The sequence below is a fragment of the Silurus aristotelis genome, assembly GCF_946808225.1.
Source record: "Silurus aristotelis genome assembly, chromosome: 21".
Classification (NCBI taxonomy): domain Eukaryota; kingdom Metazoa; phylum Chordata; class Actinopteri; order Siluriformes; family Siluridae; genus Silurus; species Silurus aristotelis.
The window spans coordinates 4,452,288-4,468,654 of NC_139594.1; the positions used below are offsets into that span (position 1 = coordinate 4,452,288).

The 16,367-nt window shown below is 43.9% G+C and overlaps 1 protein-coding gene across 1 annotated transcript in view; it reads right to left on the bottom strand.

Annotated features, from left to right (window-relative positions):
• Positions 1-16,367, bottom strand: part of notch3 (notch receptor 3) — a 34,447-nt gene that overhangs the window by 5,641 nt on the left and 12,439 nt on the right. The window contains exons 3-27 of the mRNA XM_083524243.1: positions 14,665-14,807; positions 13,943-14,278; positions 12,737-12,859; positions 12,425-12,658; positions 12,184-12,339; positions 11,596-11,781; positions 10,486-10,599; positions 8,911-9,024; positions 6,019-6,252; positions 5,643-5,753; positions 5,338-5,530; positions 5,080-5,225; positions 4,538-4,765; positions 4,308-4,460; positions 3,964-4,192; positions 3,287-3,488; positions 3,021-3,177; positions 2,751-2,935; positions 2,536-2,668; positions 2,196-2,450; positions 2,006-2,118; positions 1,402-1,931; positions 607-924; positions 371-522; positions 49-271 (exon numbers count right to left, since the gene is read on the bottom strand). Coding sequence (XP_083380369.1) covers positions 49-271; positions 371-522; positions 607-924; positions 1,402-1,931; positions 2,006-2,118; positions 2,196-2,450; positions 2,536-2,668; positions 2,751-2,935; positions 3,021-3,177; positions 3,287-3,488; positions 3,964-4,192; positions 4,308-4,460; positions 4,538-4,765; positions 5,080-5,225; positions 5,338-5,530; positions 5,643-5,753; positions 6,019-6,252; positions 8,911-9,024; positions 10,486-10,599; positions 11,596-11,781; positions 12,184-12,339; positions 12,425-12,658; positions 12,737-12,859; positions 13,943-14,278; positions 14,665-14,807 — 4,968 coding nt within the window. The remainder of the gene's footprint in view (positions 1-48; positions 272-370; positions 523-606; positions 925-1,401; positions 1,932-2,005; positions 2,119-2,195; positions 2,451-2,535; positions 2,669-2,750; positions 2,936-3,020; positions 3,178-3,286; positions 3,489-3,963; positions 4,193-4,307; positions 4,461-4,537; positions 4,766-5,079; positions 5,226-5,337; positions 5,531-5,642; positions 5,754-6,018; positions 6,253-8,910; positions 9,025-10,485; positions 10,600-11,595; positions 11,782-12,183; positions 12,340-12,424; positions 12,659-12,736; positions 12,860-13,942; positions 14,279-14,664; positions 14,808-16,367) is intronic.

The window sequence follows — 16,367 nt, forward strand, 5'->3', positions numbered from 1 at the left end:
GGTAACTTTGAAAAAAGCAGTACTGTTTAGAGTGGATAAAGCACTCACTTCATGCCCAGAGCATCCTGTCCCACAGGTTCTCTGCGGTTCTTGTTACTGCTCGTGTCCTTCTTAAGGAAGAAGCCTTCGGGGAACCAGAGTGTGCTGTGTTCACGTTTGCGTCTGGCAATCAGCATTCCCACCACCACAATTACCATCAGGAAGAGTGCCGCAACGCCTATTAGAAGCAGCTGGCCCCATTCAGGCACAACTTCGTCAGGTATACGTTCACCTGAGAGACAAACGAAAATAATTAGGAACTTGCTAACAAGAAGCATATTTTTTTTATAATATTTTTTTTCTGAAATGAACATGAACAGGTTGTACTCACTGCGGACTTCTTTCAGTGTATAAGGGAATCTTTCAAGCATTTGCTGAGCAGAAAGAGCTCCCAGGTAATCTGCTGCACTTTCGGCTGTGGGGAAACAGTTATCCGAGTCCTGGGAGCACAACCGATTATCGATTTCCAGGTACACGATTGATCTGCACAAAAAAGCACGCCCCATTAATGAAACAAGGCAAATAAAAAACAGTGAAACCATGTGAGTTTTGTGTTAAAGCACTCACCCAATAACCTCGTTATGGGGCTGCAGCTCACGCTTGACTCGCCGGGTGTAAGGCTTGATCATGGCTTCTCCGTTGTGGTCAAGTCGGAAGCGGAGGGATGTATGCAGGATGCTGCTGAGCTTCTGCAGGAAAGCTCTGCCCGTGCGGAGCAGCTCGTCAGGTGGCAAGAGGACCACGATCACCAGCACACCTTCTGCCAAATGTTCTGGCACTGTTTTAGCGCAGTCCAAACCATCCCAGCCACACTCTTCGTTATTACAGCCCTGATCACAACGGCCGTCGGCGTAGTGGTCCATACAGTACGTCTCATAGATGGGACTGGGGTAAAGACACAACAAAGATTAAAAACCTGGAGTTTTTTGGCTTCAAACCTACATCTGAGACTGGAAAGAAATAAAATCTCATTTCCATTCACTGTAACAGTATAAAGGAAAGTATCTCATTTAGTACTTATTTAGGACTTTATTTGAATGCATGCAACACTATTTTTTTCATAGAACTATAACTTTTTCTTTTCAAATTTTGAATGATGGAACACAAAATAGGTCCATGGCGTCATTCATAGGCCGAATGGTTTTAAATTTGAGGTTTGGATTACCTCCATTCAGTTTAACATTTAAATAATTTAAATAATAACTATAACAATAATGACTAGATATAATATAACTTTGATAATGGTACATTGTGATTTCTTCTGCTGTAACTAAAAATCCCAGCCCTTTTGTCTATGCTTCATGGCCGACTGTGAGCTCAAGGACTCTACTTTAGGAAATAATACAAAGGACAGATTCTTACTTGCAGACTTTCTCTTTGCCCCTGCAGTCGAAATTGTCATAAAGGCATTCAGGCGTGTTGCATGTGTTATCGCACTGGCTGTTGTTGAAGACACGCCAACATTGTGGGTCAGTGCAGTGTGCCCATGGGTCTACGGCCAAAGAGCAGTCTTCACCGTCCCAGTGGCAAGCGAACGAGTTGCATTCCTTGTCACATACACCGTCTTTGGCCTTGCCATAGCAGTCAGGCAGTGGGCAGATGGGCTTCAGCAGCTCTGGCATTATAGATTCCTGTTCACAGCGTTTTCCTCGCCAGCCTGGAAGGCACTGGCAGCTGAAGTAGGGGAAGGAAGCCTCTTCTCTGCATGTGCCGCCATTGCGACATGGCTTGGACAAGCAACTCTCAGATGCACGCTCCTGGCATTGTGTGCCTGCATAGCCTTGCAGACACAAGCAGCGGGCACCACGCTGTGTTTGGGTGCAGCTCCCGCCATTATAGCAGGAGAGCTCATGGCAGGACATGCTGCGTTCACAGTTTAACCCAGTGTAGCCCTGAAAAGATGAAAAGGGTTCAAAGACCAATTCTTGTGACTATGTGGTGGAATAGGAAAAGGATTGATACTTACAAGCTGACAGGTGCAACTGTATCCTACAGGAGAGCTGCTGGACGCTGAGCATACGCCGCCATTTTTACAAGGCTGGGAATCGCACACGCCGAACCTGTTTTGACACCCTTGACCTAAAAAAGCATACTTGTTGAAATCTGGCCACACCTTTACTACACCCATTTATGACATTGATCATATCCTGTCTTACCTGTGAAACCAGGCTTGCAGATGCACTGGTAATCATTTGGCAGCTGTATGCAATCGAGGCTGTTAGCCTGGTTGCAGGGGTTCGAGCGGCACTCGTTAATGTCTCCCTCACATCGCTCTCCGGTGAACCCAGGAGGACAGTTACAGCGGTATCCACCCACCCGGTCAACACAGGTGCCATTGTTCTGGCACTTCGATGTGCCACGGGGCCATGTTGGCATAGCACAGTCGTCCTCGTTTATCTCACACAAGACACCTGGGTACAAAGGATATAACTTTAGTATGGGCACTAGAGTAGTAACTGAGTGGGATGCAAAACTGGCACATGATTTTAGACATACCCCTTGTGCCAGGAGGGCAGGAGCAGATGTAGTGGCCCACCAGGTCAATGCAGGTTCCTCCATTCTGACACGGGAAAGAATGGCACTCGTTCATCTCCCTCTCGCAGTTCTGTCCGTCATACCCTGGCAAACACTAATATAAGGAAATAGAGTGAGTGCGTAAAATACAAATTAGTCAGGAGTGGCATTTGAAGCCATTTATTCAAGCTACTCACGTCACAAGTGTATCCTCCCACATAGCCCCTGCAGGTGGCACCATTGAGGCAGGGTTTGTCCTCACAGTGGTCTACCTGACTCTCACAGTAGCTGCCTGTGTAATCAAGGGGGCACTTGCAGTAGTGTGTGTTCCCTATGTTGACACAGTGACCTCCGTGGTCGCAGAGATCATCTGTCTGAAGACCTGAAAAATTAACAAATGGTAAATTTGCAGTTTATGCATTGAAGTAATGAAGGCATGTGTACATTTGATGTGCGTTAACATGTACCTCTTTGGCGAGCTGCCACCTCACAGGAAACTCCTGGGATGTCACAGTAGCGTCCGGACCAGCTTCCCACACAGTCGCAGGTGAACGAGCCATCTTTGGGTCTGCACCGGCCACCGTTCTGGCATGGGTTTGAGCGCCGACACCAGTCTACGGGCATCTGTACATTAAGCATTAAAACACCTTTTTAGAAGTAGAAGTTATTTGCAAGAATGTTTTAGGTTGTAGTTAGTTTTCTCTTCTGCGGTCGGTTTGTAGCATGTGTATACCTGACAGCGGTTGCCAGTGTATCCTTTGGGGCAAGAGCAGTGAAATGTCTTCACACCATCGTGACACACTCCTCCGTTAAGGCAAGGTTGTGAGTCGCATTCATTCACCTCGTACTGGCAGTGGTCGCCCGTGAATCCCGAGCGGCAGGTGCAGGAAAAGCCATTGATCTTGTCCACACACGTTCCACCATTAAAGCAAGAGCTACAGGACATACATAAAGTTGAGAGTCAGAACTCTTGCCTTCCTTCTTGTTTACTCTTGTTCATGAGATTTAAAATCTGCAGTGGGTACATGCTTTCATATACACCGAATGGGCATAACATTATGGCCTTATAACATTATGACTGGTGAAGTGAATAACACTGATTCTCTTCATCATGGCACCTGTTAGTGGGTGGCATATATTACGCAGCAAACTATCTCTCAAAAGTGGTCCAAGAAAAAGACAGTGGTGAACCGGCAACAGGGTCATGGGTCCAATCTAACAGACAAGCTCCTGTAGCTTAAATTGCTGAAGAAGTTGATGCTGTTAATGATCCAGAGGTCAGAACTGTTTTGGCAAAATGGGGACCAACACAATATTAGGCAGGTGGTCATAATTTTATGCCGGATTGGTGGCCATAAAGTTATGCCTGACTAAACTAATATAATATAATATTAGAGATGCTCATCCTACCTCTCTGTGCACTCAGGTATGTTGGTTTCACAGTGGAGGCCGGTGAAACCTGGCTTGCAGCTGCAAGTGTAACTGTTGACATAGTCAGTGCACGTGCCTCCGTTCTTGCAGGGGGAGCTCTGGCACTCATTTACCTCGATGGCGCACCGAGGCCCTGTGAAGCCAGGCAGGCAGGTGCAGTAGAAGGTGCTAATTCGGTCCATACAGGAACCTCCGCTTAGACATGGATCTGTGGATGGACAGAAAAAGAAATTACTACTGCTGAAACTACTGCTGCAACCAAAAAAACTACTAATCTGCATAAAGAATGTTCCTCTGAGATCTTGTGGTTATCGATTACTCACTAGGAAGGCAGTCATTGATGTCAGTTTCACAGTTAGATCCTGTGTAACCGTTACGGCATGAGCATACATATCCGCCAGGCGTGTTGGTACAGGTGCCTCGGTTCTTGCACGGGTTAGCGATGCACTCGTTTGTGTCAATGTTGCACAGCTGGCCTGTGGAGAGAAGACATGAATAAGCAAAGCTCGTGCAGAAAAATAACTGTGACATAATAATTGCTCATCAGGCTTACCTTGCCATCCAGGTGGGCAGGTGCACTTAAAGCCAAGGTAGTCTCGGGAGTGAATGCATGCAGCATTATTTGCACACGGGTTGGGCGAGCATGGCTCCTCAGCACAGGTGGGTCCTCTGTAGGGCGGTTCGCACCGACAGGTGAAACTTGCTACTCCATCTACACAAGTGCCGTGATTCAGGCAGGGACTGGATGCACACTCATTTATGTTTTCCTGACACAGATTACCTGTTGAGGAATAAGTGTGATGAGGGAGTTAGTGGATACATCCATGTTCATGTTATGCATTTGTCCAGCAGGAGGCGATATGGCTCAGATTTTCAGGACTGTCACAACGAGACATTTTAATCCCCTAGAAGTAATGGGATTCACACAGGCTCCTATGGGCCTTTTGTATTTACAAAGCAGGCTGTCTGATTCAGGAGTTTCTTGGAAGACAACTATTTAATAAGTTATTACGTCAAGAAAAAAAGCTTATTTGAAAAAAGTAGGAAAATAAGCTTCTGTTTCTTCTTGATTTTTTTTTAGATCTGCACACTCACCTCTGAAGCCCTGACGACATTTACAGGTAAAACCGTTGAGCTGGTCAATGCAGGTGCCAGCGTTCTGACACGGGCTGGGCAGGCAATCGTTACGGTCCAGATCGCAATTCTTACCCGTCCACCCGGGCTCACAATCACAGCGATACCTGCAGGATACACCGCAAAAGTAACATTCAGTGTCGCATTAACCCTTAGCATAACAAGCTGTAATACACAATGTTATAAGCTGGATACAAAGATAAATAAGATGGTCTGTACCCGTTGGGATCTTCTCTACATGTTCCATGCACACACGGACTGTTGCTGCACACGTCTACATGAGAGTAGCAGAATGGCTCATGGAAACCAGCAGGACATAGACAACGGAACCCGTTCTCCTCATCCACGCAGGTGCCTCCATTGCGGCAAGGGTTTGACGAGCACTCGTCCACCTCCATGTTACACTTTGGACCTAACGGGTGAGAAACAGAAAGAGTTCCGGTTGTTATATTGCAATATTAGGATATTAGAATTTAGATGAAATTAGAAGAAGTTTAAGAGATTAGAAATCATGGGAAACATACCGGTGAAACCAGGTTTGCACGTACAATCGTAACGATTTATGCCGTCTTTGCAGATGCCGTAGTCACATGGGTTGCTGGCGCAGTCATCAAAGTTGATTTCACAATTGGTGCCTGCATGCAAATATGGTTATGTAATATTGTTTACAACACAGATAGCTTGAGTAAAAACGGCTGATTAATGCTCATTAATAAGAATTACATGAAGTGTTTTTGCTCCTTCAAACCCGAATAAAATTAAAACAACTTTTTATTTAGGGTGTCTACAGGTATGCAAATTCCAGTACATTATCAACGCTGTCTCTAAGCCAGTCTAAAAAATCTGAATGTTTCAACTTCAGATATGAGTGACTTCAGATATGAGATACTTTGCACCAACCTGAGGTTCCATGCTGGCACTGGCAAATGTATTTGTTGACCAGGTCCACGCACTTGCCACTGTTCTGACAGGGGTTACTGTGGCACTCGTTAAGCTGGTTCTCACACCGGTAGCCTGTGTAGCCTGGCACGCAGTTACAGGTATAGCTGGCGATGCCATCGATGCAGGTGCCATGATGGCAAGGGTCGGGCTGGCAGTTATCAATGTTGCTTTCGCAGAGTCTGCCCTCAAACCCTGGGAATGTAAGATAGACATTTCCAGCTGTCAGTCTAGACAGTAAACATGCTAGTAAACTGAAAGCAGTTACAAAAGTTTAGCTACTATACCAGTAAGGCAACCTTATTATTAACCTTATTAATGTTTATATATATATATATATATATATATATATATATATATATATATATATATATATATATATATATATATATATATATATAAATTATTTTTTTACCAAAACACAGCTGACTATCAATTATACAGTGGAACCACGGAGCTCGTGGCCTCAGTGCTCGTGGCCTCGCATGCTCGCGACTCTCATTCAGATCGGCTCGTGAGCAACCACGAGCTGCTCAAAACGCTAGTTTTAACATTTCTAATCAAGGTTTATCTCATTGAAATTGTCTAATAATTAAGTGTTATGGAGTGAAATAGTGTTATTTACTCATTTAAATCGATTTCGTATAGTGTTCTTTGGGTTTTTACTGGGTTGGAAGGGGTGTATCAAAAGGTCGCGAAAATTCGGAACTCGCGAACCAGTCTTGGTCCCTAACCCTCGCGAGCTCCGAGGTTCCACTGTATTGATATTAGGCTTAGTTCTAGTTCCAATCATTTTGGGTTAATTGTTTCTAGCTAGCTGAGATATAAACCATCAGACATAATTTATATTTATAATAATTAGTTTCCATTTCCGCATTTAACTAGCTATCGTAATCATTTGCTAGTTTGGTTAAAGTTATATTAGATACTATTGTTACAGGCGACACATTTTGTCAATCTAACTAGCATTTATTCAGCTAAATCCTGCACGGTTTATATGTTTTCCTATCTTAGCTTACATAAAGTCATTTTATAGACCATGCTAGATTTCAAGACATGGCTTGAGAATTTAAACAGATTTATTTTGTTAGCGTAGGAAGCTAAAAGACATTTGGTCAAGATTGCAAAAAGTAACATATGACTATGCTAACACTGCAGAGCATTCACTTGATTCCTAAAAAAAATTATGAAATGTATGCTTTATCCACGGCGAAGATATCAAGTTTTTGCATTTCAGCCATTTCTGGCTGTTTCTGGGCTTTGTGGCTGTACGTCAGGGTAGGTTTCCTCTGAGTTTTGTTGTGATTGGATGAGGCAACTCAGACGTGACCTCATCTCAAGCATTTCTATGGGACGAGCTGTCTTAGATTCCCTTTTCTTGCAATACTACTGTGTTTTCACGCGCTGCCTCAGCAATTCAGCCGTTGCTATTCACAGTTTGGTCTACAGTGTGAAGACTTCCTTTCTTTCAGCCGTCTCTTTACTTCTTTCCCAGATTCTTCTTCTCCGGTTTTTTTTTTTTACTCCAAGAACTCAATCCTTTTCCTCATTCTCTGTATGTTTTTACCCCCCTTTTTTTCTCAAAAAAGTTCTTTTCTACTTTCCCCCCGTTTCCTTTTTTCTTTCTCTCTCACTCTGTCCGGTAAAAGGTCCTACAGTGCGGCGCCCGGGTTCCTGTGGTTTCCATGCCAACAGGTTGTCAGGCAGCAGCAAGAGCAAGGAGCCAAGGGCGAGAGACCGAGAGACCGACTGAGAGAGAGAGAGAGGGAGTCTTTCACAGACTTCACAGAACTGCTTTTGTCCCAGAGAGCACAGCGACAATACCTTGCACCCCTGCTAACGGGACGATCCAGAACAGGAACACGAGCCAGCAGAATACCAAGCAGCTGCTATGCTTAGACAATATACATGTGGTCTATTTTATATTATAAATGAAATTTATATAGAAACTGTGTTAAATATCTAAAACAATGTCGGCTACTAATAAAAGGAGTTAATGGGAAACAAGTACTTCATTGTCTTTTGAATCTTAATTAATAATTCTGTTTTCACACTGCATTTATTTTGTTCATTAAAACTGTGTAACAAAAAGCTTGTATAAGTTTGTAGACATTATTGTAAATGCATAATTCTAATTATTTCTGACTTTCTTTTCAGTATGCTCACTACATAAGGTACAAAATAGTGGATATTGTATACTTATTGGATAATGTAATATATTGTCCCACCACACATTTTTTAATGTAATTAACAAAGTTAATAAAAATATAAAAACATTACATTATGATATACTGACCTTTCCTTTTTTATACTAAGACTTGTGTTCTAAGAATCCTATGTTTGGTAAGATTTCCAGTTGGGGACTTATGGTAAAATATTTGAATAGATTGAATTTGAATAGATAGATGATAGAAGCACTGATTTTTGTTTGCATTACTGTACAAATTCGACCACATTGAGGAGAGGATACAACCTAAGAAAATATTTTACAAAACTCCACATTCCTTCAGACGGACCTGAGTTTTTGTACAATGCCATACGGCACTGTGACGCTACGTTATTGTGGGGTGCAGATGAACAGATGTCGAGGTGAAGGCCGAGTGTAACCCCCATCCTTAGCAGCTGCTGGCCCTGAGTGACCCCGTGATCCCAGGGTGCATTGGGGGATGTGCAGGATTAAGAGCCTGCTGTCGGTCTGATCATGGGCGAATAATGTCTGACCTTGAGATCAGACTCAGACTCAATATCTCTGATACCGGTGACACAGGGACACAGAACCAATATCAACCCAGCTACACTTGAGAATATGCCCGCACTCAGTACACAGAATTATATGCACACACAGCGGCTTACCTTCAGCACAGCGGCACTCGTAGCCATTGGGCCTGTCGATGCACTTGGCTCCGTTCTGGCAGGGCGTACTGGCACACTCATCAATGTCGATCTGGCACATGGTGCCAGTGAAGCCTGGGACAGGCAAACACAGAGGTCAGAGGTCACAGTGAGGCAGAGAAGGACAAGTGTACATGCTACGCTGGGCTACAGAGGGCAGAGGTTCCTGGCCTAGGTCTCGAACGCCTGGACAATGCAGGAATCACATGGTGTTGCACTGCAATGTTTTAAATTTAACAAAGTCTGTGTTTGGTTAAGAGTCTGGACAAGTAGTTGTCTGAAATGTGCATTTTCCCATCTGGAGGGGGTCAGTTTTACGTTACAATAACCCCAGATTCTTAAAATCTCTCCCTAACAACATGGAAACTTTCTCAGGTTAATTTATTTTTCAATATCCAGAAACAGTTTTTTACAGATTTACAGGAAATATGTTTTAAATGTAAGACATTCCTAACTCTCTAAACCATAACAAAAATCTCTACATCTGGTTTCACATTGCCAAACATTTTAAAAGTATTATACTTCATACCTGTTACAAAAGTTTAATTAAATTTTACCCAAAATTAACTAAAACATTTCTTGGGTCTGAGAATGCGCTATAACCTTTACACAGATTTTGGTACTGATCCAAATGCCTAGGCAAACCTTGATTGCCTGGAGACGACACATAGTGCCGTTTTTTTCTATGTTAGCACAAGGCAGGACACCAAATCCACCTACTTTTGTTCCCTTCCTGCTCTCACATAGGCATCAAAAGTAACCAAATTGAAAGCACCGCCATATACTAATCGGCAGCGCAGCTCGAACACTGTTTGCAGTGTGCTCACATATCTGCGGCAATCACTGGGCTTTTCCTAAGAATGGTGTGGCTGTGGATATGCACTGAGCTTTAATCATTTGCTGGCATTCGTAGGCTGGGAAAACAGGCGTGGGGTGAGTAAGTGCAACCTATAAGCTGGGGCCCCATGGAAATGTCCATTTTTGCATCTGCAGAATGCACCCATGTTGATTAACAGTGTTGTAATAGGATCTGTGGTGATGCTTAGGGCAAGAGGATAGAAAAAGAAAGGGGGGCACACTAGAATTGTTTTCTTCATGTGCCAGAACCCCCCCTCCATGCCCTAACCCAGCACTCACACAAACTCCACCAACTCAATAGCTAGATGGGGGGTGCAACGGGGGGTTGTCTGCCCCAGATGTAAATTGGGGACCTGGAAAAGAATCTCATTAGCAGGACTGCTGTTCCCCCCTTACCCCCTAAAAACCATAGAGCGAGAGAGGTGGAGAGACTGTCATCCCCTTCTTCTGTCCTATAGATGAGTGGGGGCAGAGAAGGGAGGAGGGGGGCACAATGGTGCCTTTGTTCCGGCATGCAGTCCTGTTGCCCCTGAAAGACTCGCTCTTATGAGTAATTACACAGAGCACCATCAGGCCGGCAGAAGACGCTCCATCAGTCTAATATTAATTGAACGATTAATATACGTTCTACAAGTGGCACTTTGGAAGACATTCGACACGTAAAGCTTGTTCTCTTACCTGGCTGACAGGTGCAGGTGAAACCGTTGACCAGATCTCTGCAAATGCCATCATTTACACACGGATTACTCTCGCACTCATCTATGTCCACCTCGCAGTGTGTGCCAGCATAGCCTGTCCATAAACAGAGACCAGAAAAGCCACATTACCCACACAGCCATAATTGCAGGATTTTAAAATTACATTACATCCACATCCAGACCTACAGGAGCCGTTTGAACACCTCATTTCATGCCTGTGTTAGCCTTCTCCTACACTCACTTGAAATGTGGTTTTAAGAGTTATGAGCAATTGGCTGTACACCTAGTGGCTTCTTTATTGAACCAAACCACTTTACAACGTCTTTGACCTGCTTCGGCCTCCATAAAAGTTATGTACTCTGGAAGCTGAAGCAGATCATAAACCTAGGAGGTTTGGAAAGCATGTTACATAATTATCCACATGATGCTTAGACGTGCTGGGTTTTACAAACATGGACGTAGGAGAACCCAGTAGCAAGCACACAGAATCAGAACCAGCTGACAATGAGGAGGCAAGAGCGTAAGAGGTGTCTGTGGAAATGAAAGGTGGGTTTTTTTTTGGGAGAGGGGGTAAGTGATGGGGGTTGGGGGAAAAAGCGATGGGAAAAAGTTTGCTCTCTCTCAGTGTGCACGAGGGGCACAGAGAGAAGCACAGAGAGGCTCTATTGTTGCCGTTCATTCCCACCACTCCACTGCTCATTATCATGCAGCACACTCTCCTCCCCCGCTTGCTCTCTGCTAGCCCTATAGACCTCACACTCCCAGCCCTCATTTGTATATTTCTATAAAGACCACTAGATGAAGGTATTGACTGGGCAAGGGACTTTCAGCATGTCTGTGTCTACAGTTGTGTGTGCGTTTGTGTTGAACGCAAAAGTATTAGTCTTTTTTGGTATGACTTTTTACATTAGTGGCTAGAACATACGGTCAAAAGCCCCCAACAACTTGTTTCCCGAAAGAGGTTATGTAATACATGCTAAGCATTACTCATTATGCCCTTATGACTCCAGTGGCTGCTGGCTGTACAGTGTTGTGACAGTGCAACATTACGCCTGCTCTGAAGCATGTGATGTGAAGTCGTTATTTGTACCAGGCATGCAGATACAGGAGAACTGGCCGATGCGGTCAAGGCAGGTGGCATCATTCTGACAGGGCATAGACAAGCACTCGTTGATGTCGATCTCGCAGCGAGGGCCGGTATAGCCACGGCCACACTGGCACTGGAATGATCCCTCTGTATTCACACACTTTCCAAAATGCTCGCATGGGTTGGCACCTGGAAACATAGTATTGGTACATAAATATATATATGGTGTAAAGTTAAGCAAAATTTTTTATTAACAAATCCAAAGCACAGTATATAGTAATAGGGGATGTAAAAACATCCGTTATTCTGTCATTGTAGCTAGCTAAGTAAACCATAGTAGCCAAACTAGAATAACAGTAACACTAAATTGCTAATCATTAACTAGGTGGTTCTGCATGTTTTAAGTAGTTCTATGTAGTTCTGCAGGTTCTAAATTTAATGCTTTTAGGTCCTGCATGAAATTTTAAATCATGCATAAGCATTTTGAAATGTGAAGTGTGTGTCACTTACTGCACCATTGTCATTTACAAAAATGTCATTAATCTTTATGCAAATGAAGAACCAAATTAAATAGTAGAAGAGTAAATGTACCGATGGAACATTCATCCATGTCTTGGTTACAAGCTCCACCAACGAAGCCAGCTGGGCATGTACAGATGGCACGGCCATTCAGAGGGTTGGTGTCACACACTGCACCTTCATTGCAGGGGTTACTGACACAGGCATCATCCAGGTGGCATAGCAGACCTGCAGTCAGAAAACAGAAAAGTTCAGAATGTGTGTGTATGTATATATGGATGAAGCGTTTATATGCACATGTAGATATCCATACCAGTTTTGCCCACTGGACACTCGCAGAAGAAAGATGCTACACGGTCGTGACATGTGGCTCCGTTAAAGCATACAGCAGTGGCGCAGTCGTCGATGTTCTCACTGCAGTCGTTGCCAGTCCAGCCGTTTACACACACACATGTATGGCCACCATTGGTGTTAAAACATGTGCCACCGTTGTGGCAGGCGTTCGGCTGCATTAAGCACTCATTTACATCCTCAGCACAGTACTGACCTAACAACACAAACACACAGGGTTATGACAAGAGAAAAAAAAATCCCAGTTCTTTGAGGTGTATAGGGCATCAAATACCTGTCCACTCAGGTGGGCACTGGCAGTTGTAGGTGTTGACTCCATCTACACAAATCCCACCGTTCATGCACTTGTGGCCAGGACAGTCATCCACATTCACCTCACAGTTAAGGCCACCAAATCCTAGAAAAAGACGTTAATACATTACAATATAGGCTTCAGTGGTACTGGTAGCTGTCTGAATGTTAATACACAGTTTCGTACTTAATTTTTCTTTCATTCCAGACTTATATTTTGGCCTTTCCGCAAATTTCATAGCTTCACCGAACATAATGACATCAATCCAGGGAAATGATCCTTTCAACACACTTAGCACTGTTTGACTTTATATTATACAAAAGTAGAAGGCTAATAATTTTGAATCCTATTATTAGGTGTCACTCAGAAGAGAACAAGTTTTTTTTTGTCTGGTTCCTGTCAAGATTTCTTCCTCGTGTCTCTTTCCTACCATTGCCTCTGCCTTGCTCTTTAGGGATTTATTTCTAAATCCGGATTTCTGTAATGTTGCTTTGTGACCAAGGGCTGTACAATATAAAACTGCTCCAAAACTAAATTAAAAACACGTCACTTTAATATAGTACAATATGCCAAATCCTTAAATTGCCTTTTGCAGTCATGTGTAACTCATCACTCCTTACAAATGTAAGCAGTCTTCGAGTACCATGGTATAATATATGTGACATTTTGCCTTCCGCTAGGTCATACCTTATAACTCTAATTCACTCTAGAGTCTAGAACGATGACTAGCGATGACGTTAAAAGGTCTAGTGGGTGTTGGAGTGTTTACACTCTCTCCTGGCAGTTCCCACAGTAGCATCATGCTGGCCGGAGTGAGGGCCACCCTCCCTGCTGCGTTTGCTTGTTTTAGATTCGCTCACAGTTTCAATGACTTCCTCTCTGGCAAGGGCCATTTCCTGCCTGCTCCCTCGAGGGATTGCAAGAGGGTCATAAACTGAATTCCTCCCTGATGTCAAACAGCCCTGGTTCTCCTCACCCCCCCTACTCGCTCCTCTCTCTCTCCTTTCTCAAAGCTATTTATAGGAGGGAGACTTTTAACCTATGAGTTCTATAGTGATGGCAAAGTTTGGGAAAAGTCGTCACAGGAACCTGGAGGCTAAGGATGTCCATAAGTGTGGGAATGTGGTCGTGGGAGTGTGTATATATGTGTGTGTGTGTGTGTGTGTGAATGTGTTCATTTGTATGTACCTGGCAGGCAAGCGCATTCGTAAGTGTGGTCACCAGTTTGATGGCAGGTTCCCCCATTGAGGCACTGGGATGGCGCACAGGGCTGAGTGAGCACCTCACACGTGCGCCCGCTGTAACCAGGAAGGCACTCGCAGTGAAACGAGCCATGTGTGTTTACACAGTTGCCTCCATTCAGGCACTTTCCTGACTTGCGGCACTCATCAATGTCATTGCGGCAGTTCTTGCCCTGATAGCCGGGTGGGCAGGAACAGTTGTAGTGGTTATTCCAATTGGTGCAGCGGGCACCGTTAGCACACGGGCTTGTGGCACAGGCATCGATCATAGAGCAATCTTGTCCTATGCATGCAAAATGAGACAGTGAGCTTTAATCACAGGGATAAAGGAATGATGTTCACAAATTCTGGAGTAAGAAGACAAAAAAACTAAAGAGCTAGATACAGAGGTGGATATAAAAAGAAAGGAGGTAATGGGGAAATATTTTAGCAACTCTTAGAGGGTATTAAAATCATGTTTTACAAGTTACTTTGGCAAATCCGAATCCAAATTGAAGATAGAGATTTCGGAAGATATTTTACCCAAAACAGAAAATGGAAGCCTAAGGGACTGCAGTACGGATGCAATGGATAGAGCTTAGGTGCTTAAATATTGCATGTAAATCAAGAGTGGAATTCAGGACAGCATAAATGACTTGAACTTAAGCATACACTTTAATTTAGGTTTACCTCTAAAGCCTCTCTGGCAAACACAGGTATATTGTGGGATACTGTTCGCCACTTGACTTTTGCATGCAGCTCCATTTAGACATGGTGAGAGATGGCATGGGTCCAGGTGTTGGCACAGTGGTCCAATGTACCCGGGTCGGCACCTAAAGGATTAATTGTGAAGAATATGGAATAAAAATCAATAAGGAACTGAGAGAACTGGCATGGGAGCCAGCAGCATTTCTTAACGCAGACAGGAGCTCCAACCCTCAATGAAAGTCCTGCCAAGTTTTGACAGTAACTGTCTGCTTTTTTCATTACCACAACTCAGGATGTAGATTAATACTGCTTGAACTGGTTCATGTCAAGACAAACACTCACACACACACACACACACACACACACACACACACACACACACACACACACACACACACACACACACACTCACACACACACAGCACACAAACACACAAAACTGCATGCACTGAGACAGATGTAACATATCATTTGTTCTTCTCTGAAATGGACAAACCCACTCTCCAAATTCCCCCAATATTCCCAAGCTGTGTCATTTTGCTCCATTCATGCCAGCTCCAATTCCTCCATCATTCCTCTTACTGCACGTTGCAGCCAAACATGATTTCCGTACTCAGACAAAGACAAGTCAGTCAGTTAACAGCAGGATTTACCGAATTTACTCGGAAGACAAGCATGTAACAAAGGCCCAATATACAGCACAAGGCTTTATTTGTTCGATACATACAAGCCAGTCAAAAGACCAAAGAGATCATGCTATAGAAATTAGATGTTGATCAAACTGCTTTGTAAAGAACTTTCAATGTTTCGTTCCTTTCTCTGTCCCATGGCTTTTCATGGTGGTTGTATGGTATCTTGATAGACGGCATAGCGCGACCTGAAACTGTGCAGGCAAGATAACACACAAACGGCTTTTGGGTTTTAAAGGTCGTCTCTGGAGGCTCAGCCAGGTCGCCTAGTGTGCGCAGGGTAACCCTACACTCACCCAGGGAGCCCCCTCTACAGGATGGGCACCCACATCAAATGGGTCATTTGAAGCCGATGACAAGGCCTGTTATGGCTGTTTGTCTCCTGGCTCTCTCTCTTCACTGTAAAGCAAACTCCTGGGTAGTGACAACAATGCCCTTTTCCTCTGCTCTCTGTTTTAGGAAGGCGACTTTTTTTTACTCCCAGCTATCTCTATCCTTTATTGCCTCCTTTGTGCCTTGCCGCTCCTCCGTTGTGCTTGTCTGATTGGTAGCTGTGACACTCAGAAAGGGTGGACAGTAGCAATGCAGTATCTGGCCTCCAGGGGGCTCTCAACTAGCTAATAAAAAAGTGCCCTAAAAGGTGGCAAAATCTTTTTTCCTTTAGCAAGGCAATAAATTTAAAGAAAAAAAACAGCAAGACTAGTTATTTTAATTTTAGACCAGGAACGCAGCAAAACTGAGGAGTTTTTATTCCAATAACAGGACTAATCCTCCTCTTCCTTCACCTTCTCTAGAAACCCCTTCAGCATTGCACTGCCTTCCTTATGAAACCTTTTACATGCTGGGAGGTCAAATGTCAGAGGTCAGCAGTCTGATTGTGATGATAATATTCGCAAGGCCGAGGAGCTAGGGGGTGAGGTGTCTGTTTTAGGCAAGAATGTCTTCAAAATAGGGTTAAGGAGATGGTTGGGCATTGGACTAGTGTCTGCTACATAA